At 40.3% G+C, this 27,885-nt stretch overlaps 1 protein-coding gene and 1 long non-coding RNA gene across 2 annotated transcripts; one reads left to right on the top strand and one right to left on the bottom strand.

Moving 5' to 3' along the window:
* Positions 1-4,144: 4,144 nt before the first annotated feature.
* On the bottom strand, positions 4,145-22,796 carry LOC137098099 (rho-related GTP-binding protein RhoQ). Its single transcript, XM_067473929.1, has 5 exons — positions 22,249-22,796; positions 21,822-21,880; positions 13,293-13,457; positions 10,941-11,036; positions 4,145-7,165 (listed from the first exon to the last, which is right to left on the bottom strand). Exons 1-5 carry the CDS (start codon positions 22,388-22,390, stop codon positions 7,004-7,006), a joined length of 624 nt encoding a protein of 207 aa, XP_067330030.1. The 5' UTR covers positions 22,391-22,796; the 3' UTR covers positions 4,145-7,003.
* On the top strand, positions 22,707-27,790 carry LOC137098104 (uncharacterized). Its single transcript, XR_010910562.1, has 3 exons — positions 22,707-22,846; positions 23,533-23,657; positions 24,399-27,790. It is a non-coding gene; the product is annotated as an uncharacterized lncRNA (long non-coding RNA).
* Positions 27,791-27,885: the final 95 nt, after the last annotated feature.

Below are 27,885 nucleotides of genomic sequence, written 5' to 3' on the forward strand. Positions count from 1 at the left end.
AACACTCAGTGTCAGCTGGTTTGTATTAATTCAAATTGAAACGGTTTGGATATATGCACCCTTAAAGCACAATAGTAACTGACACAATAAGGCCTTAAGATCATGGATGAATTACTGAGCAGGCGTACTGGGCACTCACCATGGTGCCCAAGAGGTCAGCCTCAGTATGAAGGGCTGTTTGTGTGTGCAGTTTAAAGACAAACTGTATACAAAGTAGTACAAAATTTCAAAAAAGAAACACAATGACCACAAATCGACATGAAAGACACAAACGACCATAAGACATTGGAAAACCAAAAACAGACAGAAAGAGAGAGAGAAATGCGACAGGCTCATTTCTAACCATTTAATCATGTCTCTTTCAGTCTGTAGTCTGTAGCTAAAAGTCTCTGTGTTACTCGGTTTAACACACAAATTACCAAACAGCATAATGGGGCCAAGCATGGAACCTCTTATTCACTGCACAGACCGTGACAACATCAGAAGTTGGTGAGAAGAAGCTAATTTTTGAACTGGGCCACCTTAGCATGATAATCCAACCCCACAATGGTTCGGGGCAAAGTATCTATGCTCAAGTAAAACAAGAAACAAAAGCATTTGTTTGTAGAAATCGCACAGTGGAAAAAGACACGAATAAAGTTGAACACTTATTAAACCACCCTCTCAAGACCTCATGTGGTGTTCAATTATCGTAGAGCCCTGACCAGTTATGTGTCAGCTTGCACTGAAGTAAACCTTAAAACAATTAAAATATCTCAAAGGAGCATTCATAGTCGCTCGCACCCACACATGAGGTCATCTCCTGGAGTCGGATCATTTATGAGCACATGACATGAGGCGTAATGGGAAGTGGAAGTGGTGTGAGTAATATAGTAGTTAGTTGGAGCAGAGGTTCAGGGGAAATCACCAGCAGCCCAAACGCATTAGCTTTTACATGTCCAGGATGCTGATCTAATTTGTGCTTATGAAAGGAAATGAAAGAGAATCACATTATCACCGATTCTTCTGCCAGGAGTGATTCACATTATTTTAGTCAATGGGGAAATGTACTACCAGGTCTTTGCTGTGTCATCTGCAAGCAGTCTACAATAGGGATACGATAGCTCACCATTGTGTCTAATGAGCGTGATTCACTTGGATCTGACAGAGAGAAGTCAAACGTTAAAAGCCAAAATCTTAACACCATTTTAATGCAATTTATTGCAAATTATTGAGGGAGCAGTCAGTGGAGTTGACTACACCAGGATAATTTTGAAAGATTCAGGTGAGGTGCCAGTGGGAGGTAAGAAAAAAAAAAAACTAAAGTGCATAGTAAACTTTAATTTATTGCAGGGAGCTACAAGTCTGCCATCCAAATAAACTAATACAAATCATAAGCGTTGACAGACACTGTTTGGGGATGGGCAGGCACTCAGGACAGAAATAGATCTGGATACAGATCAGACGTGATATTGAATAGATGGAGAGATGGCGGTTTATGTATTTTTCCTAGTACAGTGGCTAAGAGAAGTACACAAGGATGATTATGTGTGGTACAGAGATCATTTTTCTGTCATATTTCATTTAACTGAAGTACTTGTACCTCAGATGTGTACTTAAAATGGAAAATTCCTGATACATAGCTACAGATGAATAAAGCAGTTTCACCACACAGGAAATAATGCAATAACTGTGTTATTTTTTTTTTAACATGCCAGATATTGTAACCTGAATTTTAACTCTCACCACCTTTTGCTTTTTCATCAGGTGTCATGCAAAATTGCTGTAAGATTCCTGTTCATTTGGTGCTTATGAGAAATATGGTGTTGTATTTGTAGCTAGTGATTGTTACTCTAACTAGCTGCTCCATGGAGATCAGAACTACACTGGTTTCTCTAAAATGTTAGGATACATTCATCACAGATCTGATGCACATCTTTGTACCAGTAATATTAGTGATATCATTGAAGTTGACTTAGAACACTAATTTTCTTTATTCAGAAATACACATAGAGAAAGACATTAAAGTTTAGAGATAGAACAAAAAACGTAATTCTTTTAAGAACACTAGTTAGGTGTTAAATTAATTGTATGACGCCTAATGTAGAGTCTGTAGAAGTTGATCATGTGGTAAAAAATGCAGGGTCGCCATCTTGTGGCTCGAAACATCAGCTTTTCTGATGGCTGTTAATGGTCTCAAAATGCCTAAATCTGCTGGTTGATAAGTCATATGAATTTCCAATCTCATATTTGAGTTCATATTGTTTGAGCTTTTAAAAATGAATTGAAAGATTCAACATGATGATATTTGTAGGTTTGGCAAACACATGAACAAGGAAGCAGATTGAGGAGGGGAGAACGTTACTGTACTGTTGAGTAGAACGTGGTAAATTCCAACATTAGCAAAAACCAACTACATAAAAAAATGTGAAATCAGCTTAAGTCTTCCAGCTGAAGTGAGACAAGAGACGGAAAAACCACAGAGTTCCATGGGTGTGATGGCAGATCAGAGTCAGTGCTGCACAACAAGAATTCAAGAAGACCAGGTCAGTGGCCAGGGGGAAGTCACTGGAGACATGACATGAAGACATGGAAGAACCACATACAGGGCTCTAAAATTAAAAAAAGATTCTGTGGTCTAATGGGTCAAAAAATTGCTAACTGTAAAACACTGCATGTTATAATCAAGTCATTGGTGGTTTAATGGGGTTTGTTGTCAAACACAAAAACCTAGAAAATCACTGACAACAATCCATTATTAGGTTATGTTGTTATGGTTAGTGTGCTGCACTGATTAAGTCATTAATGATCTTATACACATCTCTGCCCCTTAGCCCTGATGTGTTGTTTAAAAAGCAAGATAAGATATTTGCCAAGTTTCCTCTGTTTCACTGGCGGACCCCCCGGCACCATTGCTGATTATTTGGACTGTTAAACTATTAAACTAAAAATACAGCCTCCAAAAAAGTATTAGAACAGTAAGGCTAGTTCATTTGCTTTTTGGTTATTTTTTTGCTGTTCACTGACCAAAAGATGGATATGATGGGTTGTCATTGTTTTGCTGCATGATGAAATTCATTTTGATGTCTCTGTAATTTCTCTGGAGACAATATGCAGAGAAACGTACTGGATTCAGTCTGCTGTAACTATCCCAAGTCTTCACTGCTGCTAAAATAACGGGTGTCTAAGCCACAGACCAAGTTAATCAGGTTGCACACTGATGCACTAATACATGTGAGCAGAGGCAATTTATGTTTGGTCTTAATGTCTGTAATTAGTCTGTAACTGTTGAAAATGCCCTTAATTTGGAAATCGGCTGAAATTATCCTATAGGAACATGGTGCACTACAAAGACATGCGTGTCTGTTGATTTTACAGTAATCACGCATGGGAGACCGTACAAACGGAGGTACTTCATAAAAGCGAAACTGTTTAGTATCTACACATCCATTATTTCTATACCCAAAACATTGTTTTGGGTGTTTGTGCTGTGAATATGAATTGTTATTAATATATTGCTTTATGTATTTTACCATGCACTTGATAAGCAAACATATAAGACTAGAGAAGAAATAATGTTCTGTGGTGTGAGTCCATATCAGATCCAAACCTAATGCACATCCCATATGCAAATCTGATAATTGGATATTTGTTGATTGTTTAATTAATACCCCCTTATCCTGCTGAGGGCACAATCTAAGTAATCTAAGTTATCTAAGTAATACGTTTATTAAAAAAGAGGCCAGCAAGTGGCGCCAAAGTTCCAGCGATGAACACAACTTGTTCCTGTACAGACATACTGTAGCTGAGGCATAAAGAAATTTGAACAAATGTCACCAAGTTTCAAACTTTTCAAAGAAAAACTCCACTTTCTCAAAAAAAAAAAAAAAGACTATCAAAGCACACAGAAATGATCAAGAATGTGTGTGAACTCATTCAAACAGGCCTCAGAGTTTAATTCTGCTGACCTGCTTATCAAGTCAAGCCAGCAAGGTCTGATCCATTATGAACACTAATGCCCTGGAGTTCCAGAAATAAACAGGGCAAAAATTAATTTCAAAATGCATTCCACAGCACATCTGACACGCTCCCATTTAAACCCTCCAAGCTTGTTTGTTAACACAGTAAACACATTTATTGAGAAGAGAGAAGCATCAACAGGAGAATGCATTGGTGGCTGCGGCACTTAGGTCCTGGATCCTGAGGGTGGACCTTCACACAACGTAAGCAAGCGGAAACTGTCCGAGGGCGAATGCTGTTCACCCTGCAATCCACTGTGCTGCTCAGAAAGACAGGTACACAACGCAGGCCGGGACAGAGAGGAGGAGCACCATTTACATTAAAGCTTTAATCAATCATCATATGTGACTCTGAACAGAAAGTTACATGTATTTAGCAAGAGTTGGCACATTTGATTAGTATGTAAAAGAAACGTTAGAAAATGCCAGTAACAAATGCATAAAAAATATGAAGGGATAGTTTGGTTGTTTGACCTAAAAGAAAAGTACAGTAACAACCTCGAGTTATTACCAAGGGTCTGACATGCACATGGGCTTAAAATCATTATTGCATTAAATTGGTACAGGGGCTGATAGATATATGCGCCACCTCAGTAAACTTCTATTTAAAGCTGTGTAAAATCTGATTATATAACTCAGGTCAGTGAATTTTTATGGGGTAACCTGTCTCTGTATACAGTAAATTTGCCAAGCAGGCAAGATTGGGTGGTGGTCAAATTAAAAGTTTTTCTATAGATCGCTAAAATAAACATCAAATTTGGTAATTATTTTCATTCAAGTTGATAAGATTGTCCAGCTATTTGTTAGTCCATCACTTAGTTTGTATTTAGTCCTAGAAAATGTTGCTAACTTCTAACTCTTTGTTAGTTTCAGGTTGCACCACTAAAACCTAACTAACGTCTTAGCCTGCTAGATAAAAATCACTGACAGTTTTAGGGGCCAAGTCATATTTTGGTAGAAATATGCTGCAAAGCCTTTCTTAATGTGCTTATAGTCTTGGCAGCAGTGCAGAGATATTTACTTCTAAATGTTTCAAAGTGAGCCTCACCCTTCTAACCCAACAAACAAGGCCAATTATTTCTGCTTGACTGGTACATTCTGTAACATTTACTGTGATTTTATAATAACTAATGTGGGAATTGGCTGACTGTAGCAGAGCGTAGCGGAGCAGGAATACGAAGGGTTGTCGAAGGCCTGGATTAATTTTGAGTCTGATACTTCTGCTGGCTTGATTCTCAAAGGTTGCATATTGTAGCTTTTAAATGAACTGCCAATCTTTGGTAAATGTAGGTATGACCTATATATCAGAATTATTTGTATACATACAGTTTAGAGTGAATATTATATTATTATGTCATATTGTGTCATTTAGACTATTGGCGTAATGTTTTGTATCGTTTTTGTGCAGCTAAATCTTCCCAGGTTATGTCAGTATCAAACAAGTGTCAGGTCAGATATGTCAACCATCTATTATTATTAATGCTACGCTAATCAACAGCTACACCTGGCAACTACTGGGAGTAAATATTTGGTGACAGTTATACTTTATGTACTGTAAGAGCCAGATTCTGGTGGGGCAATCTTTTAAAATGTAGTTATGTCTAAATCTGCACTTAGCAAAGACCTGTGATGTAGCTAGGCTTGTTCACATGTTTGAACTTGTGAACAACTGGTGTAATTGACAACAACCCCTCCTTGTTTCCATTTAAACTGTTTGGATAAGTGCATACATGTGTGTTCATATTTAAATCTTTGTAATCTTTGATCTACGATTGAACAAGGTAAGGTGGTGTGCTATGCTCGTACTTGTGCCTAATGGACCAGTGTGCGTCATCTGTGCTTGAATCGGTTTCTTCTATAGGGGAGGGATGGAGTTTAAATGCAGAGGAATGTGCTTCGTTGTGCCTGAAAATGATGTGGTGCTTCGTGTTGTGCGGTGGACATTGCACCACCTTAGTCACCCGATTTTGATGAAAAGGGTGTGCATGTTTCTTGGAGCGCTGAATATAAATTGATTTCATTTCTAAAAAGAGATCCCTCTTCGTGTCCTCTTTTTTTTTTTTTTAAAAACCTTCAAAGAGCTAAAGGAGAACATAGCATGATAAGAAAATGAAAAGCAAAAATGGTAAAATATAATTTGACACTATTTTCACAGACTGGATAATCTCTGTTACAGAATCATATCTTCTGTATATCTTTTATAAATGAATAATAAATCTCATTAGCTTCTGACAAAGACTCAGCCCCAGTTTTAACTTACAGTATGTTTTGGCATGCCACACTTTAAAACGATGGGGTTTCCATAAAACAACTTTAAAATAATAGAGTTCTAGGTCCAAAATCTGTCATCTGAACAGCATTTTACCATTATTGATCTGTGTGTCACCCTCACATAATGCAAACCTTCATTGCAGAAAGGCTCTGTGGGCCAAAGAGTAGCGTTTCTGTAGCAGAATTAAAGAAATAGGGCCCAGAAATATAGCCTGGGCACTGTCACAGTGTCACTTAAGTCAACCTCTCATCATTCATCAGTTGCGGGCTCTCTCTCTTGTTTGGAGAAATGATCTGACAAATTCACAAATCAATCTAGCCTTTCAAAACTATAGAAATGATATAAACCCCTTAAATGTCACTGTAATGTCTCTCATAACTGACATGTGTTTTTCTGTATGACAGCATACAACAATTCTGTACAGGAAAGATGATTAAAAATGGTTATAAAAGAAAAAATATTTTGAGGCAAAAAGTCTTTAAGAAGAAGAGACTGCCTTGGGATTTGTGCTCCTTTGGTAGTAAACTGCATCCTCAACCCCAGCGGTAGACAGCAGGAGATAAAGTTACGGCCTTTCGAGGGCACCGCAGCTTAAAAGTAGCTCTTTTTTCAGTCCTGTCTCTGTCTTACTCTGCTGTCTGTGAGTTAGACACAAAAATGCATTTTCCTTTTGTCTGTCTTCAGTCCAGGTTTGGTTTGTGGTTGGTTGCTGAATAATCTCTGGCCATGTGCATCACGTGATCAAACAGCAGTTGATGCACCGGGGACCCAGTCTTCTCTTCAGAGCTCCCTTCTTTCTCTTGGGGGTGAGGATGGCAATGATGGCCTCATCGAACACAGTCTTCAGGCCCTTCTGGGTCAATGCTGAACATTCCACATAGCAACACGCACCAATCTGATAAGACACAAAGGCCAGCTCATCAGTTTAAAATCCAACACAGTGTTCAGCTTTCAGATGGGTAATAACGTTAATAAAGTCGGTGTTAAAGCTACAATGTACAACTTTTGCTAGAGCTACCATAAGACTCCAAATCCACTCTGTTCTGCCTCCTCTGCTACGCTTTGCCATGTTCTGGATGGGTCTTTCAGGTAGTTGTCAATATAAAATTACAATGAGAATACTTCAGAAATTGAAGTCAATTAGACTCGACTGGTCATAACAGACACATTGATTTAAAATTATATACTGTTTGCTGAAGGGCATCGTGGATGATGTTACATTTTTAACGGAATCACAGCATGCAACACTCTGCATCCCCACTGTGGAAATGCAACAAAGTGTGAACGGCAGTACTCCATAGAGTACAGAAAGCACCGCCCATTGCTGGGCAGGGTCTTCAGAGACGTAGCACTGCCCCTCATAAGGCAGGTTCGTCTAACTTGCAATCTCTTCATTTGAGCCTGGCAAGATTGGTTGGTGTGGGAATTTTAATAAAGGTTTCAATATTTTTATTTTAAACAAATCGCCTAACACTTAGGTGCATTGCTGTGTCAAGCCAGTTCTGTCCCATGTCCCTATGCTGAAAAGCTTTTGAGGAGGTAATGTGAGCTATTGGTGATTATAAAAATGATAAATAGTTGCTTATATCCAATGTTTACAATGTTGATTCCAATTCACACACACTCACACACCAATGGCAGTAGCTGCCATGGTTGGTGTGGGCACAGTGACTGCCATGCAAGGTGCTCACCTGACCCACCAACCTGCCCAAGGACACTTGGAGCGGGGATTGAACCACTGACCCTGTGGTCCATGGTCAACTGAGCTACAGCCACCCTTAAAAAAGGATATTTCCTTCCAAGGTAATAAACACTTAACTTGTACTCCTCCTTTTTCCCTGGGACCAGTCTGCTGTTCTGCTTATGCTGAAGTTTGGAACCAACTGTCCAGCTGTTTAAATTATTGTTTAATTTTATTGTTTCTACTCTGTAAGCTGCACTTGCAGTATCTTTTGTAGAATCCCGGAAGGAACTGTGGGGAGCACGCCAGGCCTCTTCACTGCGTGTTGGTAACACTGAGTGATAGACATACACAGTCCTGGGGACTTGAAAGTACATGAACAAGTTTGCAGTGTTTTTTGGGTTGTTTTTAGCAGGTGTCATCGGGGTTTATTGGGGCTTGGTGTGGCGTCTTCCTGCAGTGGGCCCTTCCAATAAGTGGTTGGCTTATTTGCCTACTTTGTAAGTGAACGCTGTGATCATATGTGGGTAGCAGTGTAGTAATATCATAACATCTTTTCCTTTGGCTGTGGTTAAATTATGCGGTAACCTAAGCAGAGTGAGCTGAGCTGATATGGGGATTACATTTACCGCAGAAAACCAAGCTGCTGTCATGTTGTAACGTTGTCAAAAATGCCTCTTGTGTACATCTACAGCTAATGTAAAATGTCTATGAATGTCTGGAAGCCACAGTAGCAAATTTATTAGATTGGTACTCAAACATGGCCCTAGTTGAGAACAGAAACCCTCATTAAACAGTACTAATCATCAGACTCCATCTGTAAACTTTCACCTTTCAGCAGGGGCCAAATGTACCTCTGTAATTCATCCATTACAATGCACTTGATGATCTGTTACAGTATAGTTCACCCGCCCCCACCCCCACATTGGTAGGATGCTACAAATGTTTTATCCTCACATTGCAATGATGACTAGATGCTACATTGCTGTGCCTAACACTTCCGCTCAGATAGAGTTCTCCACAAGAGGAGACATTTTATGAAAAAGAATATGAAGTTATAAGATCTGGTTTTTCTTCCACAAAAGTCCACAAAACCTGCCTTAAAAAAAAAAAAAAAAAAAAACATACAAATGCAGAAGCTCTGGCTTTCTGGATATAAAGTATTATAACATTTACATTTGTCAACTGATTTCTGTGAATCATTTTTAAATTAAAGAATTCATAATCTAAGTATAGTACAAAAAACCACCAATCTACAGTTACTGAGAATCTTGATAGGTCCGCTGCTAAACCCTCAGGAGAAGGTGTATGTGTGTGTGTGTGTGCATCATTGTAGCATTGCCTGCAGTGAATTACTTTCAAGGTTAAAAATACTTATGAAAACATACCAATATAACGTAATATAATTTATTGTACATGGAATGTGCAGAAAGTTTTTATATAATAGTGCATATATTAATAAGAAATAATTGTTAAATATAAATAAGATAGTGAGGCTGACTTGGATATTTATGAGAGTATAGTTCAGTATAAATATTATAAAATATAAGTGAAATATAGTACTACAACAATAAACAGTGTTGTAAAACAGTGTAGCATGTATTATTATAAAAAATATATGAGTATAGTATGAGAGTCCTAATAATAACAATACATTTTATTTAAAAGCGCCTTTCAGGTCACTGTACAAAGAAGCAACAATCAAAGCAAAGTATGAACAGAGCACAAAAACTACGTAAGGATAAAATTACCTAAGAGGCTATTTAGGTCAAAGTTACAGTGGGAAATCACAAAGAATAAGGTATTTTAAAAAGATGAGTTTTAAGTCGTGATTTGAATAGGGATAAAGAATCAGTGTTGTTGTTGTCGGGAAGAGAGTTCCAAGATGGGGGGCAGTGAGACTAAATGCCATAGAGCCCGTGGTAGTCGAACGTGCAGTGGGTGTAGAAAGAAGACCCACAGTGGAAGAACAAAGAGTCTTGCAATGTTCTCGCACAATATGATAATCTCATATTAATTCGCTTCATGTAATCTTATGTTGACACACACACACACACACACCCCTCAAGTGTCTAGCAGCCTAACTATTCCTATTGTCAGGGGCTGTAGACAAACGTTTTTTTGCGCTAAACTTTAAATCTTTAATATAAAATCCAATAAGTGAAATCAGTTGACAAATGTAAACGTTACACTCCTTTTTCACCCAGGCTAATATGGCGATGATGCTGACATTTGTTTCAGCCTCTAGGTTTATATGTCCATGGCTGTTTCCCTATTGCAGTCTTTAAGCCAAGCTTTCACTTTTTGCCGGGCTGCCTATTTAGCATATAAACCTTCATACGTGTTTCTAAATGGCTGCTGGGTTTATTCTTAAAACATATGCTTAACTGTGGGACTTTAATGTAGGTCTATTGATTTCACACAAACATGAACTCGGACCGACAAGTTGACAACGTGACAACAGAGCTGTGAGGTTCAATGTAAAATACTGCTCACGCTGAAAAAAATTGCAAAAATGTTAGTGATTTTTAAATAGCTTAAAACTCTCTGTATAGGGATTCTTGTGGCCTCAGACCCCAATGAGACACAAATGCCATCTAAATCATATTGTGCGTTGCCAAATCTTCATGGATGTCAACATTTAAATGTAATTTTTTTAAAAAGCTGAATTTCATTCTGGGTTTCTGGCAGAGTGGAGTGATTCATGACAGACCGCATTTGGTACTAATGTCTTACAGCCTCAAACTCCGATGGACATCCAAGTGGACACAGAATGTATTCGTGGATTCATTTCCAAGAAAGAATGTCCAGAGGTCTGACTCCCAACATTTCACACAAGAAATTACATTTATACTGAGAAATTCCTGGGTCAAATGTAAACCCAGGAATCTGAGTGGACCTGACAGCTGAATTCAGCGACACCTAAAGTGAAAATAGAAGCTTCTCCACCAGCTGCGTAATACTTCATTAGTCAAACAAGCATACAAACCTCCTTCGCCAGTTTCTGTCCTTGCTCAGTGGCTATAGGCTTCTCCTTCATGTCATTTAATTTGGCAATGGTTTTAGGGTCATCACGAAGATCAATCTGAAAGATAGAAGAGACACTTCCTCTGAGTTAAGTCAGCATTGCTATCACCGAAATAATACACGCATGCATAATAGTTACAAATAATTAGAATTTAGGAGCATAAAATCACTACACTCACTACGCTTCTACACACATTCGTTGAGTCAAAGAGTTGGACTGCATAACGGGCCGTGTGTTTTCTCATTCTGAAACAAGCCCACGTTGGCCAACACTTCCTGCTCTAGTGCAAAGCGATTTCACAGCCAACCACAAGGTTCCTTAGTCTGCTATTATTATTCCCTGCAACACTCACGAACACAAAACCTGCTCCCATCTTGGTAATACCCAATTATGAAAAATGCATCCACCTTAGCAATCTCACAGGGCGCGGCCTCCATGAACCCTTTTCGTGATTGGCATGATTTGTTGCAGCATGGCTCACTATTACAAAGTTCATGTGTGTCAGCATTTCAGCGTAGAGCAGCAAGTGAGTTATGGTGAAAACTGATAACAGAGCTGTGAACATCAGCCGACACAAGATAAATCAGACACCCACTCCATCCTCTTCATCACCGCTGGGCCTAGGCTGCACCGGTGTTTGGTTGCCAGGGAACACAGACCAAAATCACCCTCAAGTCAGCTGTAATTTTTAAGAGGGCATATGGTACTGGCATTTGGTTTTATGGCTTACAAAATAAGTAAATATTTCAGATTAGTGGATTATCTCTTAACTTCCATTTATTTCTCACATCTATTGAGAATTACCATTACCAGCTTTTTCATATTTGCATTACTTAAATTATGTTTTAAAATATCAGACTTAATAATCATATCTGAAGTAGTGAAGACTCTAGATCAAACCTACATTGGATCTAAACCAATCGGGAGCCAGGTCACTCCTGCGTCCTAAACAGGTTTTTAGTGTTCTGATTTTTTAAATATTCTATTCATGCATTGGCTCAGGTTTAGGGCTCCAAGGTTAAATCGTTTTGTCACCAGTATTTAAAGTTATTTATTATTAATATAATTTAATAGACAAGTTTATGTGTAATTTAGAAAACACCAAAAATTACTATCCAATTCTTCAGTTTCCAGCTGTGTGGAACTTTTTAGCTCTTTTTAGCTCATTGTTTTAGGTTTAGAGCAACACACAACAGATAGAGACAAAGTGACTGGAACATACTGTAGTGGAGCACGTAGCAGATAAAGAGCCAGATTTTCTCAGGAGTTGGTAGAGAGAATACTAGACTTCCTCAAGTTGCCAGAAACAGATTTCTAAATTAATACTATTGTAAAAAATATAATCAGTCAGTAGAAGCAGCAGTAGAAGCAGCAGCATTAGTAGTACTGCATTTACTGGAGACAAAGGAAAATATTTAAAATCTTGATTATCAATTATAGTCCAGGCCCAAACAGAACTTTCGGAAAAAAAATTACAAATTAGCACAAATTAAGTTCAGCTTTTACTCCGAACTAAAGTCATAGATAAAGGTGTGATGTGCACTGTCAAGGTGGTTGTAATTGGCAAAAAAGTAGCTTCTGCTATTGTGTGAAAGAATTTTAGAACAGATACCCAGGTGTGCGACACTAGGAAAATCATGTTAATCTATTATTACTTTGCTAGGTCTGTGTCAAATGTCGGCGGCCTCCTAAAATCAATGATAATACAGCTTTTCTTTACTTTCTTTTTTTACAACTTTAGTGGGATTTTACAAAGGTTGAGGGGCAGATATCAGCATCTGTGATTTGGACTGACATTCAGCCAACTAATATTTTTAATATTGCATCTGTTGATGAGAAATATCTCTCAAAATCTGCAAAGTAAGATGACATATGATTATTAATATGACGATTATTCATGAAGTGCCATAATTCAAATATTTCAACACAGTTTATAAAAGCAGTGTAGAGTATTACTCCATGAATCTTAACAGATGCCATTTACTGCTTTGTCCTTGGTTCAAAGCCAACACACTATTTTGTCCTTTGTTCACACTTTTCACACAACAGCTGAGCGTGTGTGACACTTTCTTCCCCCCCAAAAAAAGCTAAAATTCTGCATTTTCTTTTTTATTACCCAACTGAATGTAAAATGTGTGCCCAGAATGGGAATGTTGATTTTATACATATTGCGAATAACAAAAGCAAAATAGAAAAAAAAGACCAATGTTGTTGCTGTAATCCTACAAAATTCAGCAGCTACCAGTATGAATATGAAATCACACAGCTGAGCATGAGGATATGTGGTGATATTACAGTGTTTTACAGACTTACCTGGGTGCCAATGAGCAGGTAAGGGACACTGGGTGCATACTCCTGCAACTCAGGCACCCACTCCTCACGCACATTCTGGAAACTGGCAGGGTTTACCACGGAAAAGCAGATGAGGAAGACATCAGTCATGGGGTAGGACAAAGGCCTGAGGCGGTCGTAGTCCTCCTAAAAAGTGAGGGACAGCAACGATTAACACTGAGACGTAGGGACGTAGAACATAACGGAACCAGTGACAAGATTCATCACCATTTCTTTACATAATTACTTTTCTCGAATTATCAAAATGTGTTAAATATGAGTTCCAAATGTTTCATATTGGAGCCACTAACCATGCTCAGTGATTAGCTAGTTCTCTGGCCATTTTATATGAATGATGTGGACTATTACGACAGGAATGTTAGGCATGAAAGAAAGCACTTGGAATTCGGTTAGGAAGAGATACGAGAGGTCATTCGTCCTTTGCTCTCCCCACCCTGACACAAATAATGAGGGATTATTTAACAGTTGCAGTCCGTTCACGCGAGCTGAGCACAAGGCTTTGCCAAAAGACTCTGACGACCAGACAAACTGCCCGCTCAGATATTTGTATTGTGTAAATGGCTAACTCACAAACGCAAGACTGCCCTTTGTGCGACAGATCAAACACCCCCTTGTCCTCACCAAAGATAAACCCTTTTGACAGAGTATCCGACTTGCACACATATGAATATTCATGACCCGTCTCGCTTCTTCTGATGGCACGTAGTTTTCTGCTGAAGACACACGGAATCGATGGATCTCCAGTAATTAGATATGACTCAACTAGACTAACTCAGCCCAAGTGCATCAATCTCACTCCGTTGGCCTGGAAATCAACACTCCACATACCTGAAATCAAAGCAAAATGGATACAACATCCCACTGGGGCAGAGACAGTTGCAATGGGACAGCTAAGGGCTGGCATGACAGTCTTTCATTGTGATGCCTCCAGCGAGTCCCATTCTCTGCCAAACACACACAGCACGGTCCAATACCATCACTCTAAAGACTCTCACGCAAATGGATTACAGGAAGTGGTTATGCAAATGTCAGAAGATTCACCAAATAGCAGTAGATCAGCCAGGCAAGGCGTCATCTTTTGTCGCCTGCGTAATGAATTTAAGATATACTGACTTTAAATGAGATCAGAGCAGATGATGAAACAAAAATCTTCATGCCTCTGCTCATATTGTATATGACTCCAATAAGCTTTGGTGGAGCGGGTCAAGTAGATGTAATTCAAACATTTATGAGTACAATATTTCACAGAACTGACTCATGCGGGAATTTCAAATAAATCTTAGATGCTGTTTTTGATGTCTTGGAGGGCCACGGGGTTTGGGGAGATTGTCAAATGACATGATTTAGTGTTTTGACAACACAGTCTGTTAAGGAACTTTCCTGTGACTGACAGCTTACCTGACACTATCTCAGCTTCCTGACATGAGGAATCAATTATGGATGCAAACCATCTGGTGCTTCAAAGAAAGGCAAGACAAACAGCATGGATGATTTGCAGATGGTTTGCTTCACACATTTGTAGTTTGACTGTCTGAATTGAGCTTGAAAAAAAAAAGAAGAGTTGAGCAAGAAATACACGATCAGATACCGAATTTAACATTAGAAGCTGATTTTTTTTTTTTTACATGAGGTTAGGTCAAGTGTGTCCTACCACAATCAGCAAAAAGGAACTTGCTGCAATCATTCCTCCTTAATAAAAGAAATTTCTTCCTAAAGCCCTTTCAATAGAAAATATGGGGGCAAAAATCCACAGTCCTTGTTTTCTGCAAAACTATATTAACATGTGTAACTTGGGCTAAAATAAGGTTTAATTAGTCTGTGTTTTTTTGAAGCATCAATTCATTCATTCCTAAATTCATGGCATCACACAGACACTAAAATCGACATCGTCATTCATCTGCGCTCTGGGACGTCTGTTGTTGTCCATTAGCTCTTAGAAACACATCCGCCAAACACACTTCATTCCAACCCCCGATAATTTTAACACACATTGCCCCATACGCTCAGAATCCACACGTTCTTGTACAGCAGCTGGTCAATTGTGTATGCGCGACATTTAAAGTGGAATTATGCAGACTGCGATCAGCGAGGCTACTATAAGGGTCTTGGTTTTAAACAATAACAGTATAATAATCTGTGCCAAAGACGAACATGCTAGTCCAGGTTGCTGACTTGACAACTAACCTAACGTGAGTACAAAAGATTCAGCGTTGGTTATAATGTCTGTATGGCGATTGTGAATAATACGATTAATTTATAAAATGACCAGCGTTATCCTAAAGAGCCGTTTCAATATAATATTGCAAATTTGTGTTTCACTCAGGAGTTTTTTCCTGTTGAGTTAGATTATCAGGAAACTAACAGAAATATGTAATTGAAACTAAAATGCTGCAGCATTGGTTTCCACTTTGTGTCCTTTTATTGCATTCACAGTGGTTAGCGCTGTTGCCTCACAGCTAGAAGGTGGCTGATTTGCGTCCCCCCCTGACTTTTTGTGTGGAATTTGCATTTTTTTCCCCCGTGCTTGTGTGGGATTTCCACCCACAGTCCAAAGACATGTTAGGTTATTTGGTGACTCTAAATTGCTTGTAGGTGTGAGTGTGAAAGGTTTTCTGTGAAAATTCTGTCGACTTCTCAATGTGTTGGCCCTGAGATAGACTGGCGACCTGTCCAGGGTGGACCCTCTCTCTTGCCAACTGGGATAGGCTCAGGCCTGCTGCATCCCTAAACAGGTTAAGCAGTTACAGATAATAGAGGGATACGTTTTTTAGAAATATTGCAGACGGTGGGTTTTGGTGCCTATCGTTTGCATCATCTTTTAGAAGTATCTCTTAAAGGTGTGTATTAATATGAGGAAGGGTTACAGTAAGTACAACCCCAATTTTATGGAAAATATTATCACATTTTGAATTTGAGGGCAGCCACACATCTCAAAAAAGTTGGAAGAGGGGCAACTAAAGGCTGTAAAGTACTTGCCGCAAATCAAAAACAAATCGAGGAGCATTTAGCACCATCTAGCTTGTTATCAGTGGACAGTTTAAAAGCCTTGATCTCTGTAGGTATCGGGGGGCATTAGTTTCAGTAATGTCAGTGTTTATTTTCTATTGTGAATAAAATATGGGTTGATGAGATTTGCAAATCGGTGCATTCTGTTTTTATTTCCCAACTTTTGTGGAACTGGGGTTGTAAAAGAGTGTTGCATTGAGATCACTGGAAAAAATGGGAACTCATGCTTTAAATTTATGTATTGTGAAAAACCCTATTTAGTCTGAGAAAACAGTTTGAAGAAGGACCTTTCCAAGCCTGATGATGTCATACATCTTCTCTATCAGACACTACCCTTTTCCAGGACATTTACTGGGACAAGGACAAGCATGAGCCTGCACAGTACTGTATTTGCTATTACAGTACATACACCTTGCCTCCATATCTATCACATGAGATCTAGCATATTCTGGTTTATGTGTCTCTGTGTGTTCATGACCTCTGCTTGCCCAAGTGAATGCTGCGTTCCACTGCTGAGCCACAGACATAAAGGAACACAGTGTAAGCCACTCGGCAGTTTACTGTAAACAGGCCTAGAGCTTCTCTGAGACCCATCGCTGCCTCTTACACCGTTTTCATCAGTACAACCCTGACTGTAGCCAATGGACACAGTAAGGCACAGACTGAGCGAATGCTCCTACACTATTTGATCAGCACTGAGTCCAGAAATGTTTAGACTCACACTGCTTTTATAGTGCTATGGAAGAAAGTTTCCACCAGAAGTGTGTAATTTTTATTTGTACAGTTAAACAGTTCATTTGTGCATCAGGTTGCACATAATATTATTTCTAATGCCTACAGGAGTGTACAGTAAATAAGTGGTAAAGGAAGAAAGAAAAAAACCTTTTTAAAAAAAAAGGAAAAGATGAATTTCTCTCCGTGCAAGTCGACGTTTCCATCACAAGTCTGCATCTTCATGTGGCCACTGTGGCAGCTCCTCTGTGCGACTGTTCTCTGTTGACTCAGTGACATATGAGTGCTATAATATCAGTGAGTCACTCACTCCTCCATCACCCCCTCCTACTACTGCTCCCTCCTTTCTATCCTTCTCCTCTTCTTCTCCTGCCTTCTCCTCAGGGCTCTATAAACCAGCTATGTCAACAGAGTCAGAGACGCCAGCTCTAACATGGCCGCTGGGTGAGAACGCAAGCCCAGACAGACGCTTCTTCTAAAGTTTTGCGTCTGATCTTCCAATCTCCACATTTTAGTGGATTGAACACGAGGAATAAAAGTCTACTTATATGCTTCTTTCTGTGTTACTAGTTCTTTAATGATGATTAATGATTATTTATGGAGAGAATGTCCTGCAATATTCCATTCAAATATTTATCAGTTTATGGCTTTTAATGGTAGTGATGCATGCAGCATGGTAGAACATGCGGTAGACAAAGACATTTTCAGAATGATTAGAAACAGCTATGTGATCTTATACACATCCCTTAAACACGCTCTAGCATAATTTTGTGTTTCAGAATGTGTGTGCTGAAATGCAAAGTTGCATAAAAGATTACTTGATCAAACCAGTTGATTGACAGAAACTCAGTCCCTCAATTGACTTAGTGAACCCACTTAACTTTGAATATTTCTATCCATTAAATGTTACTGTATTTACCATGGTAAGTCCCACTCAGCTCACGAAAAGCTTTCTGGGGCTCTAGTGAAGCTGTCGCTGATTATGCCTTTAGGGGTTATGCCAGCTTCAGCCTGGTGACTATACAAAGTGAAAGCGTGAGGCTGACAATGTAATATATTTTTCCTGCAATAAAGCATTATCTTCATTGCTAAAGTTTCATATATCTTATTCATTTGAGTCACAGCTCCATTGTTGTCCAGAAACCACACTGTTGGTGTTTCTTGTTTGCCATGAACACACACTGTAGTTTATTTTGACTCAGTCCCACATAAAGTGTCCTGCTGCCCCACATCCTCAGTAGAGCATCAAATGTGGATTAATTTGCCAAAGTATAGATCCCCATAAATGTACGATTTACAGATGTTTAAGCAGAATTTGTTTAAAAATAAACGTCCAGCTGAAATGGAATGCACTACAGCGTCCTCTATATACTGTATGTGTCTGACTGTTCCGTGTTTAAGACTGACCATTATATACTGCAATTGAGAAATTCTACAATGAGGCGAAAAGAAAGTAGTGCGCATGGCGTGTACTTTCTGCTAACAATCTCACAATGTCAAGAGGAAGAAATTACACTTTATCCTTTGACGCAACACCAGAGGTTGTATAATTCTGACTTCCTACTTGAAAACGCATGATAGAACAGCCCTCCGTTGGGGCTCTGTTTTCAAAACTCGAACCCATATCAATTTGTATAATTGTGTGTCTGCTTGTATTCTATTGCTGAAAGGGATGTTGATTCAGTTATTGGATTTGGATGCAATAAGGAAAATTCAGAATCATGGCAGCTTCAACTTCCAAAGGCAAGCTTACAAACTGGAGGGATGGGCCTGAAAAACTGCATTTCTACGAAACAGGTGTAATGAAGATACAGTTTTAGATGCAATGGATAACATCTAGCATGTTTGTAACTTAACCCATATCGGTTACATATATCTCAACCTTGCTCCGTGCATCTTGTGTTTGTAGGCTCAAGAGTCTAGGAAAGTCCGAGCAGCTGAGACTCCCAGCTGGGTAAAACCATTTCTAGCCTGCATCTTCCAACACTTACCCCCTTCCCCACCTGTCATGCTCCCACCCCTGCTGTAATATCTCTGGGTCACTGGGCCACTTTAGGTTGCTGTGTCAAAAAAAGTAAAGGACTCAGACTGCACCAAACACTCACAGGAGACGGCATAATGTGTGAAGTGAATAGGTAAAAGTGATTACAGGCTGTGCAGTGGGGTGCGAGACATTTGAAGAGCTTAGAAAATGAGGGACGGTCCCACAACAAAGTGGGAGTTAATAGGCCAGCAGGACATGGATCCCACGGGGTCGCAACTCTACAGTTCCTCTCCCTAAAGCGTTTCCATGGGTACCACAGCACTTAGCATCCACTTCCTGTTTCCTCCTGCTCCTCCTCAGGCAACGATGCTAGATTTTCTTGAGTGCAGCAGCAGCAGCAGCAGCGAAAGAATGAATGAATGAATAAGTAAAGACTTTCCCCTTCTGCTCCCTCATCACATTAGGTAAAACAGACTTCACAGACAATTCCATATGGAATAATTCAATGAGCAGCGACTGTGGGAGCAACGTGGCAGCACAGTCAACAGCAGGCGGGGCAAGTGTGATCAATGTGTGCAGAGAAAGTGGAGTGGCACTCATCTTAAGATGAGTCATGATGATGTGACATGTAACACTGACATGACATCTGATGAGGGCACAGCAGTTTGTATGTGTAATGTTGCTGATATCCCCTTGGAGCAGCAAAGCTTTGAGAGAGGAAGTTCAGCATTACAGAATAGCAATCAGACAGGCCAGGAGGCTTAAATTAGGAACCTGAGAAATAAAGAGAAAAGAAAATGAAACTAAGAGGACTGAATTTATTCACTTTAACAGCCTGAAGTCCCCCCACCCCCCCTTCCTCTTTCTGCCTTCCTCTCCCTCACTCCCTCGTTCTTTGATCAGATGCTGAAGCTATAAACATTACCAGCTGGCCTCGTGCTCCATATAAAGAGGTCAGTTGAGTCGGGGGCAGAAGGGGAGGGGGGGGGGGGGGGGGGGGGAGTCGGGGGGGCACATTTTCAAGAGCAGTAACTCTACTCTCAGCGGCTGGCGGCACCCGCGGCAGACATCTGGGAGAACTTCTCCATTTCAGACACTCTGAATCAGCTAAAAACAAACCCTTTCCTGACACACACACACACTCTCACACACACCCATCCAACACACCAGAATAGATAATAAGGTTGTGTTCCGCTTTTTACAACCAAGTAGTAACACTTCTACCATCTGTTTTCTCGAGGAAGAAATATAACAGCCACAGGTAGCTGTTGGGGTGAGACGGAGGAGGGGTGGCGGCTGTGATTTGCTATTCATGCACTAGTGCATTTGCCATTCATGAATGAACCGTTGAACGGTTGAATTCCCCGGTTGACCTTTCAGCGCTTAGCTTTTGTCTTTCCGATTACGGGCTCACATTTCAGACGTGTGACTCATACTGACTTCGCACAGTTAAATCTAGTACTGAAGAAAGTGTTAACTATTCCATATTCGACATGTGTACGGTTTCAGGTTGCCGGAAAGACAGGTTAAGTGTCTTGGGGTGGACTGTGGGTTCATCCCCAATTAAGGAGTCTTGCTTTGTGAGATTTCGTGTAAGCAAAGCATTGTCATCCAAACATGTGGTCTGAAAAAAGTCCGGAGTCTCTATACCTTTTTCTAAAAAGCACTAGTAAATGGAGCATTGCTGCCTTCATTCTGTACAACAGTACTTAGTGTGTGTGTGTATGTCTCCTAATATAAAAATAAACTATTTGTGTTTGTTTTGAATAGATGCACATAAGAACTGATGTGTCCTTTAAATAATATTTGTATTCGTGATTAAAGTTAATTTCATGCCATTATTATGTATGTGCTGACGATTTTCTTCAGTTTTGGAGTTTTTTTTTTATTTGTAAGAATGAAAGCGATAAAAATGAGAAAGGCCCATATCACTTTCTTAGCAGCATGTTGAAATGTTTCAAATGTGATTTAGTTTAACCAAAAGTCAAAGAATATTCAGTTGTCTATTCAGTTTTCTACCACACATGAGTAAGAAAAACTGGAAGCATTGACTTTTCGCAATCAATTATGATCGACAGTTAATTGACTAATTCAGACCAAATGTCCACATTTGCTTTTATACTGATTAAAGTCTAGAACTTCTGGTGGAAAGTGAACGAAGGACCCGTATATTGTCCTGAACTTGAGTCTATCATTTGTTTACATGCTTGCATCTGTGTATGTATGTTATCAATGGCTCTTCTGCTGTGAAGAAATATTCTTATATGCGTTTGTGTGTGTGTATGTGTGTGTGCGTGGGTGGGTGGGTGTTTGCGTGCACGCGCGCGTGTGTGTGTGTGTGTGTAGGCCATTGCATTTCCAGTAGTTTTAACTTATTCACTGAATGGCACATTGTAATGAAAAGGCCCAGCCATTAGGCAGCCCTATGAACAAACTGTGACATCACTACTGGACATAGGAGCCCTGTTCTCCACATAGTACAACTATTGAAGCCCCTTCACTACCATCACTGTCCATGACACACCAGACTCTGGCAGCAAACCCATGTGCGAAAACCATCACCTGTTGCAGCTTAGTGTCTGGCCTCAATATGAAGCCTGTGGGCGTGTTGGAGGCACTGTCGGATATTTATTGGTCCCAGGAGCACAAGGGGAGACGGAGGTAAGGAGACAGAGAGAGTGAGACAGTTTATGTGTGCCTGTGTGTCCTTGACATACCTGGCACCTGGCCAGAGTAAAAAAAAAAAAATCTAAAAAACTGAACTGTACCTGACCAGCTGTGTCATAGAGTCCCAACAAGTACTGCTTTCCTCCAACGTTGACACTCACTGCAAGGAAATGACAAAGAGCAGATGAGAGGAGGAAGGAGAGAAGGTGAGGGTGGGGAGGCGAAGGGTGGGGGAGCAGAAAGTGCACAAGGGAGGGAGGGGGGGGAGCTCCGGGTCCCCAGACCCTCTAGGGGAAGAAGGCAAACAAGTGGTTTTGATTGTAGCAACAGATGCAAGTCAATGCAGTTGGAGAAAGAGTGACAGAGGAAGCAGGGAATTGACTCTGGTTTTATTCCTACAGTACATTCACTCTTGTGCCATTTGAATCCGAGAAATCATCAGAAAAATTAGAGAGCGGCAGCTCAGCGTGGCATGGTGTTATTAGCAGATGCTCATGATAAACAGTGACTGAAGAAATGTGTTCCTACCTGCATAATGATCAAAGACTGTGGGCACATACTCCTCGGGAAAGGCGTCATTGGCATAGCTCATCAGAAGACACGTTTTGCCCACTGCACCGTCTCCGACCACGACGCATTTTAACATGATAGTGCCGGTTCCGTTAGCCATGATCCCAACCTTACCATCATCATCATCGGCCCCTCGACGCCCTGTTGTCCTCCTCCTCCCGCTCCTCCTCCTGCTGCTGCTGCTGCTGCTGCTGCTGCTGCTGCTGGGTGGTGATCCCCGCACAGCACAGCGGGCATCACCAGCGTCGGAGGCGGACTGCGCGGCGCACCGAGTTGGACTGAAACTGCATCTTCGTCCCCTCCTCCCCACCACCGGTCACGGCGCTGCCAAAAGTGGCAGTGAAGCACTTCCCTTTTCTCGGCGGACAAAATGAACAGGACTCCTCAGTCTTTAGACGTCTCTCGCTTTCTCCCGATCAAGAAACACCCGTGTTACCCCCGAGAAGTGCAACGCTGCCACTGGCGAGCTGCGGCCGGTGTGGCGTGTCTTCTCCCCGGTGGTGCCCCACGCCTGTGTGCGCTCGCTCCCTGGCGCACTGTGCTGCTGCTGGACAAGGTGGGTGCGCTAGCTGGAGGGGCGGAGCTTCGGTTTGAAACCAAGGGGCTCCGGATAAAGTACACACAGAACTGTAGGAAATTGCAAAGATTAGGAAGATATATGCCAAACTGAATAATTCCGTGAGTGTGGATATAAAATAATTGTGTTAAACTGTCTCCTGGTGCACATAATGTAACAAGATCCTGAATTTTGAGATTATTATGTGCATCATCTCTGCAGGACTATTAACATACAGGCTACATACAGTATGTTCTAGCAAGTCCATACAAAATATTATGAGAGCGTCATAATAAACACATCCAAATAAACACGTTGATGGTTAATAAAACAATGGGTCTTGGGTCTTTTTGTTAGTGTTTTCATTTCACGTGTTAGTGAATCATGGACTGTATCATTGGTTCCCTAGGCCAGTTAAGCAATGTAAGTGTAGGCCCAATCATAAACTCAGACACTCAGGCCCTAATTTAACACAAAATGTATTGATTCCACTTTGGCCACATGTGCATATATCATTCATTTGTTTAAATAAAATGAGTAATCTAACTCTAAGTCCTAAACATTTAGAAGAAAAATCTGTCTGCTTTTTACATGACTTTGTGTTTGAAGAGATGAATAGATGGTCTGTTCTCACTGTGTTCCTATGTGTAATGTGTGTGTCTGTGTGTGTGTGTGTGTGTGTGTAGGATGGATGGGATATGTGAGATGGGACCAGGGAGCTGCAGATGGAGACACAACAGGAGGAGATGATGTGTTTGTGGAAGAAGGTGGGGAGATACAGGGATTTGACCTCTGTGGTGCAGTTTGCCAGGTGTGGGCTGTCTCCTTGAATCAGTGTAATCATAACCTTCTTAATAAAGCACACGTGTCTACAAATGAAAGGAATGAATTTACACATGCCCAAGTGGCCTCTCATTTTATTTTATTTTATGTACTCTCTCAGCTAAAAGTCAGGAAGTCGGACCCCCAGGAGATCCCAGTGTCACTTAGCAAACAGGCATAATGATGATAGTTGGGTAAATCTCATCGGTCATGAGTCGGCTTCTTAACACAACTGTTCACAGGTCTTTTAGATGGAAGGGGGTACGAGAAGCCAGATCGCATGTGTCCAGCTTTTATTGAAAAGCTTGTAAAAATGTCTTGTCATTGCTGCTGTTTAGTATTTTATGATGCTGCATTGGTCACTTACAATACACTTGTCTGTGAGCAGAGAAAGTAAAACAGGTTAGTACCGACGTGTTTCATGTCACAAATTTCACTGAAACACACTGCATATTGATTAGCTCAGTCATACTTGGCAGGAAACCGAGCTTCTCTGTTTTGTTGTCTTGTTCTGCAAAAAGTATTATAAGGCTATGTAAAATAGTTCAGTAACAAGTTTAAAAATAGACACCTTGAAGATGTTGAATTAATATCATAATATAATAGCAATGCATATAAATGAGAGTTAGAGTTTAGAGTTTACTAAGACTTTATACGTTGAACTAAAAATTCTTGTTCTCTTTTTTTTTCATCCTCACTCTTCATTTCCTGTTTGGACCTAAACTCTCAGGCCCCCATTTGTGGGCTGATCTCATTGTTGATGGTCCCTAGATGGCTGTGAGCTGTCCAATGGGCTGCAGGGGGCTGGGCTGAGGATTCTCCTGGTATCATCACATTTGACAGCTGCTGCAGCAGCTCACATGACCAAACAACAATTACCTCATACATGTAGTACTCCTGCTGAAGGTGTTGCATTGGAGACAGCGCTCCCTGTACAGGGCTGCGCAGGTGAGCAGCAAGGGGGCTTTCAGCTGAAATGACACAAGTCTGTCTAGTGGGATGATCACTGGTGGATATGACTCTGTTCCACTAGCTATGGTGAGTCTCATACTGTGTGAATTGGTGGGTAAGTTAAAGCTCCCTATCAGTGATCATCACAAGACAACCACCAGTCTCCTGTATATCTGTATACAATATAGTAGTGCCTGAAATAGCATATACTGCACATATGAAACTTTAGTACTGTGTTTTGGTCAATATAAACTATAATATCTATCACTATAGACATGCTGTGTAAAAAGCCATCATTTGAAGTAAATATGAATATCACTGTGATATAACATTGCTGATGTGCTTGTCCAAGTAGAGACACACAGACAGTGTTTGACAGTATGCATTTGTTGGATGGAAAATATCTCTCAACCCACTACAAATAATAAGTTATTTGTAAGCACAATAGTAAAGCTACTATATGTAACTTTTTATGTTCACTGTCAGAGCCAACTGTGAGCACGGACCGCTGAACCACTACAGACATATTAACTTTTAAAGACTTGTCCCTCTGACTAATCAGCGTTTCTTATTTATTAGGGTTTGATAACTATCCAAACATGCATGTCTATTCAAAATGGCAGCCTCACATAGCCTGTGTTGATTTCGGGCATCTGTCACGCGCATCATCAGATTCTATTACTATGCAAACACAAGATGCGAACCCACATTTTGCCAGCGGGGCAGTATCAAACAATCTGCGATTCACAGTGATAAAAGTGGAGAGTTTTTGGAAAAAAAAAACTCACTGAGCCTGTCCACAAGTACCCGCATCTTTTTAAATAATGTCTTTGCCGTTTTCTCAGCCGTGATCTTAAAATGAACGTCTTTGAGTCTTGCCATGGTTTGCATTTATGTGGGGGAAGAGTGGAGGTTAATGACGGGAAAATGCCTTTGTCAGTCAGGGATGATTAGGCTCAAGCCAGCTCCGCTCGTGGCCACCTTTTTAAATCCTCCTGACATGCAAGAACCACATAAGGGAAGTATGTGAACAATGATGCCGATCGCTGCCTTTGTCATTCCGTAAGCGGCAGGTATATCTCGGCTCTTAAAGGTATTATAGGACTAACGTCTGAAGGGCACAGCAGAGCATAGCAGAACATGGAGAGTGAGGGCTGGGCCATATGTGGTGCATCGATTTTGAGTCTCTCTGCCACTATTTTAGCTCAGTTGACTAAAGTTAAATATTTCAGCTTTAGGCAATAGAATAGAAATATTTTTACATTCTTACCAACAGTAACTGTGTATATCCTTATGGAATTACAGTATATTTTACAGCCTTGACATTCAGTGTAATGTTATTTTCCTGCAGGAAGTTATAGTATTACGGATGTTATTTATTATGTCACACAAAGACATTAGTAAACAACAAAAACACTTTTCCAGTTTGTCCGACTTTACAACTGAAACAAAGACCACAGTCGCCTGAGCCGAGCCCTCTCTTCCCTGACTAAAGCACAGCTCACATGTTACCAAGGCTGCAGGGACTGCAATGCTGGTCAGCTGCTCAGTCCACAGCTTTTCCCTAGATTTAAATACCTCAATACGTGTAGGATGATTCATGCTCCCAAGAGGTTATCCCCTGACTGTTTTTCTAGCATCAGCATGAGGCTGTCATGTGTGGTTCAGGGTGAAATGTATCTACAGCTGTCTAATGCATATATATATATATATATATATATGCATATGTGTGTATATACATATATATATAATGAAGTCTTTATAAAAATAAATAACTTTTTAGCCTTAACTTTTCATCTATTGCTATTATGAACACAGAATTTTAATGCTGACCAGTAGTTCAGTCTATCCATCCAATGGCTTGGTTTAATTTACTGTAATCATTACATCATCACAGAGCTGCTTGTCTGTTCGTCTTAGTGTGGTTTACAATCATCCAGCCAAAAAACAGAAATTCACATCTCACACTAAATAGTGAAGCCCTTAAGTCATCGCATTCAGTCTTCAATAAACCCGACAGACAACGTCAAGATTCACATTCACATCAAGATTTCCACTGCACTTAATTCATTTGATTATCAATTTGATATTTGCCACCTCGTCATATTTTATGTGCATTACTCCCTGTGGTAATTCTGAGTATCATTTTGATACTTATACCTGTGGTTCTTACTAATAATCTCTTAATGTCACCTTCACCATTCACACATTATTATGTGTTTGAACATTTCGATTATTTTTATGTGGAGTGTTGTCAATGTAAAACTACCATTATTTTGAGGGGCAGTTTGTAAAGGGCACATTTTATGTTCATGCGGTGTATCAGGTTTATTAAGCTGCTATAGTATGGGTTAGAGCTGGCAGGTACTAGAAGATGCTGCTGCCCAGGAGTTCATTAGTGAGCTGCTGACCTTATTTCCCTTGTGGATGACATTTCATATACTGTCTATTTCTGTACTGAGTTTATGTTTAAAGGTGGGGGTTTCGACAAAATGTTGCGTATTGGTTTGCGGCATTCTGCATTTTTGCATTTTTGCCTGTAAACGATAAATGTAAACACAAAACAGGCTTGTTCACTTTGTCAGCAGGGACAGTGGTGTTTGAATGGGTACAAACCCTTTTTATTCAATACACATTGAATGAATATGAATGAAAATAAACATATTCACTGGTCTAGGGTTACATCAGTCTATTTGGGGACGACTACAGTCTGACATGCGAGCGAGAGTTTTGCTTTCTATTTTGGGAAAGGCAAACAAATGTAAGAGCTCTTTACCCTCTTGACTCCTATCCAGTTTCCAGACACTGTGTTCTAAATCGGACAGTATGCACATATGAGCATGCATGCAGACACACGCATACGTGTCCTCCCTGTCACTGACCAACATCAATCAACGTCATGAAAAGTGAGGACGAGGCTGTAGACGGGAGAGAGTGGCGCAGTGCAATCAGAAAGCTCTCAGATGAGCTTCTAAATTAGTGTGTGGCCAGTGTGGACTCCCTGGGAGGGTTTGGTTAAATTACAGGCCATATTTTTAGTGAAGGCTATAGGCTTCATCCCTGGAACTGCCAGCAGCTGAGGACCATCACTCACATGCCTGTCTGCTCCCAGTTTGTTCAACATCAGAGCTGTTAACACTTGTGTGTGTTTGGTGGGCAATAGTAAGATGAGACGATTCCTTAGGAACAGTTTGCTGTGAATTGCTTTTTGTATCTTTCAGTTTGTGTGTACACTTGCTTATAATTATCAAGAATAATTCATGTCA

The sequence above is a fragment of the Channa argus genome, chromosome 1 (genome assembly GCF_033026475.1).
Source record: "Channa argus isolate prfri chromosome 1, Channa argus male v1.0, whole genome shotgun sequence".
Lineage (NCBI taxonomy): Eukaryota > Metazoa > Chordata > Actinopteri > Anabantiformes > Channidae > Channa > Channa argus.